Source organism: Peromyscus californicus, unplaced genomic scaffold (assembly GCF_007827085.1).
Source record: "Peromyscus californicus insignis strain IS unplaced genomic scaffold, ASM782708v3 Scaffold_22__1_contigs__length_63687245, whole genome shotgun sequence".
NCBI lineage: Eukaryota > Metazoa > Chordata > Mammalia > Rodentia > Cricetidae > Peromyscus > Peromyscus californicus.
This window is the reverse complement of record NW_026294525.1, coordinates 46,474,547-46,478,100: the sequence shown is the minus strand read 5'-3', so window position 1 is coordinate 46,478,100 and position 3,554 is coordinate 46,474,547. Positions and strand designations below refer to the sequence as shown.

Genomic DNA, 3,554 nt, shown 5'->3' with positions numbered 1-3,554 from the left:
GCTTGATCTTCATCCTCATGGAGTTTATAATCTAGTTGGGAAGATAAACAAAAAATAGTAAACATCAAATTAACTTCTACAAAACCGTCACCATGACAAGGAAACAAAGATGGAGCTAAAAAGGAAGACAAGGCCTGTGAGAGACTCAGAAAAGGTGCTGCTGAAACTCCCTGTTCTCACTCATGCCGTGAAGTCCCAAACATGGACCATATCTCCCCTTTCCCTTGTGGGTAGCTGAAGCCTGTGACTGCGTCTGACCAGTGTTGGTGTCTGAGCAGGCCGCTTCCCTAATAAAAACCCTATAATATTTGGCAGGATCTTGGCAGCCAGTGATAAGACATCCTAGAAATTGATCAGTGAGGCTAGAGAGTTGACAATCATGTTTTGGGGTGATTAGTGAAACTAACTCTTGTTATGAAATGAGACCAAAGGCTATGGAACTAAGGAGAATGTGGCTTTTGGTAGAAAAGAGAAGAAAACAACATTCCTAGTGTGTAGTTGCTGTTATCAGTTAGGTTCTAGCAAGGAGACATAAAGCTCAAAGGGAATTGGCTAATTTATAAACAAACAAGAAAGGAACAGAGCTATTTCAGATGTTGGAGCGTTGCAAAATTACAAATCTTTACAGGTGTTAGAGACTTCAAACACGGACAGAGATTAACACATCAGTGAAAGGCAAAGCCCATTAAAATAACTGTGGATAAGGTCAAATTAAAAGTATGGTGTGGCCGGGCGGTGGTGGCGCACGCCTTTAATCCCAGCACTCGGGAGGCAGAGCCAGGCGGATCTCTGTGAGTTCGAGGCCAGCCTGGTCTCCAAAGTGAGTTCCAGGAAAGGCGCAAAGCTACACAGAGAAACCCTGTCTCGAAAAACCAAAAAAAAAAAAAAAAAAAAAAAAAAGTATGGTGTGGTCTCTAGACCTATTGGTAACATCTCTCAATAAACAAGGCACTTCAGGACTGACAGTATTAAAGCACTCTACTGGATAAACACTCAGGACAAAGATAAAATTAAGTGTGCCTTTTTCACAGAGAATCACAGACCCGTGTAGGCTCAGGTTACATGTTATGGCCGTGGGGGTGAATGGGAGTGATACCGGTCGAGAAAGCAAAAGAATATAATAGATCTAAGAAACAACGTTGCCAAAACAAATGCAAACATTGGCAAGCACACTTGACTGGATTCGAAGCGATAAGACAGTAATTTTAGGAGGGATTTAAAGTTGAGAAATCATAAGCTCAAGTGGACATAAGTTTCTTTAGCATTACACAGATAACACAGGGACCAAAAAAATTGCTTAGTTGCCCAGAAGTGCAGTGTGTAGCTGAGAAGAAAATCCTCAAGAAACTGGAAGACGTATAATGAAGAAAGGTTTGTACGCTCAAGCATCAGTTCAGAATTGCACAGGTCAGTCTGTGCTTACACCCGCCTTCCATTTTCTCCTTTTAGGATGGAATACTCCCTGTGGATGTCATAGATCTACTCACTGTATACTTTTTGGAGAGAACAGGTTAATCTATTATTATCAATGTACAGATCTGTCAACCAAGAAAGACTGCATGAAGATGTGACATAATGTCAGGGTGACCACACTCCAGCTGAAGATACTGGGCTGTGAGCACCACACTGTGACCGGTCTGGATATTGTTGTCTAGGGGAGGAAATGAGGGAAACAGACACCAGAAACTGGAACCAACACCCACAGCCACTTCTTTTCTTCGGCCAGTGAGAGGATTGAACGTCCTTGTCCTCTTGCAGTAAGCTGGGCCACAGGCTGTGCTGAAGCATTCCATGGCTACCGGGAGACCATCCAGAACCCTTCCTGCCATGGCAATCATGGGGGATTGTCACAGTTAATTGTCAAGATGGCTGCGTTAAGAGGTGCCTTAGTATGGGGTACTTTGGGGCACATCTGTGAGGGTGTTTGTGGCAAAAACTGGCAGAGAGAGAGAGAGAGAGAGAGAAAGAAACAGAGAGACAGAGAGAGGTGTCAGCAGGGACTAACCTGGCACCCCTGTACTGGAGGTTGGGTGCATCATACAGAAGAACTAGAACCTGACTTCATACTTCTATCACAGTTTTGCTGTGGTTTAGCTTATGAAGAAAAAAAATGAAAAAGTGTGTCTCTGCTTCCTGTAAATGCCCTGTTTCTAGTAACTGGGTTTTGGCCCAGGAATTTGGATTGCTACAATAGAAGGAAATTCTGTAGCTCTCTTGTTTTGATCAGCTGGCTACATTGTAAGAGGTCATGTTGGGTTAACAAAGGAACAGAGTTAACAGTTCTCTTGCGGTAGAGTTCCAGAACTGAGGGAGCAATGTGACCAGGGCTTCGGCCTTCTGCTCTGTCCTTTGCAGTTTGGATCCAGAAAGGCTGGCTAGAGGCTGCTATGGAATGGAGAAAGGACAGACACACAGACACCCAGGCAATGAAGCTGGGATCAGGTGGGGTTCTCCCCAAACCTTAGCGTGTGTGTTAGGTACAGCACGGAGGAGCGGTTAGGCTGGAAAGCCATCTCTGTGGGCCAGCATTCACAGCCTGTAAACTTCCAGGAGAAAGCTGTAGGTGCTAGACTTCGCACGCACTGATCAGCTGTTGATAAACACGCACACTCGGACTCCCAAGGAAAACTTTGATGACCCTGACCCATACGGGTAATGGCTTTGCCAATTTACCATGAACCAATTAATTGGTCTAGAAGTCCTCAACAGGCTACCCATATCAAAATATAGTCTCTCACTCGGGGCTTCCTCTGTTCCCTGCAGTCTTGGGATGTGGAGTGGGTCCAGGGAGGTCAAGGATCTAGGGGCGGATTTGTTGGCCTATGTTAGAGCTGGCTTGGTTTAAAAACAAAACAAAACAAAGTGAAACCCAGAAAGGGCGGAAAAGCCGTCTTCCTTTTTCTAAAGTTGCTTCAAAGCTGAGTGTAAGGTCCTAGCCCCAGTTCACTCAACCCTCCTGACACACAGAGCAGAGCCGAAGCTTCTGAGCCCAGCGGGGTGCCCAGGGTGAGCCCCAGGGTGAGCAGACTCCATGGAGAAGTTCAAGGCGGTGCTGGACCTGCAGAGCAAGCACCGCAGCGCCCTGGGCTACGGCTTGGTGACCCTGCTGACGGCGGGTGGGGAGAAGATCTTCTCCGAGGTGGTGTTCCAGTGTCCCTGCAGCGCTACCTGGAACCTGCCCTACGGCCTGGTGTTCCTGCTGGTGCCCGCGCTGGCGCTCTTCGTCCTGGGCTACGCGCTGAGCGCTCGCACCTGGCGCCTGCTCACCGGGTGCTGCTCAGGGAGCCGGAGCACGAGTTCCAGCTCCTGGTCGCACAGCGCCTTCGTGTGCGCGCGACTCACCGCGGGCGCCACAGTCCCGGCCGTCACCTGGGTGGCGGTGGCGCTGCTCGGGGGCTCCTTCTACCAGTGTGCTGTCAGCGGGAGCACGTACATGGCCAAGCGCCTGTGCCAGGGCCGAGACGACAGCTGCGTCGACAAGCTACCGCTGGTTCCCTGCAACAAGCAGGAGGCGGAGATGCAGGACATCCTGAGTCAGCTCAAGGCTCAGTCTC

The 3,554-nt window shown here is 48.5% G+C and overlaps 1 protein-coding gene across 1 annotated transcript in view; it reads left to right on the top strand.

Moving 5' to 3' along the window:
- Positions 1–2,884: 2,884 nt before the first annotated feature.
- Positions 2,885–3,554, top strand: part of Calhm6 (calcium homeostasis modulator family member 6) — a 1,797-nt gene continuing 1,127 nt past the window's right edge. The window contains exon 1 of the mRNA XM_052750652.1: positions 2,885–3,554. This exon is cut by the window's right edge and continues 2 nt beyond it. Within this exon, the coding sequence (XP_052606612.1) occupies positions 3,032–3,554 (523 nt within the window). The 5' untranslated portion in view covers positions 2,885–3,031.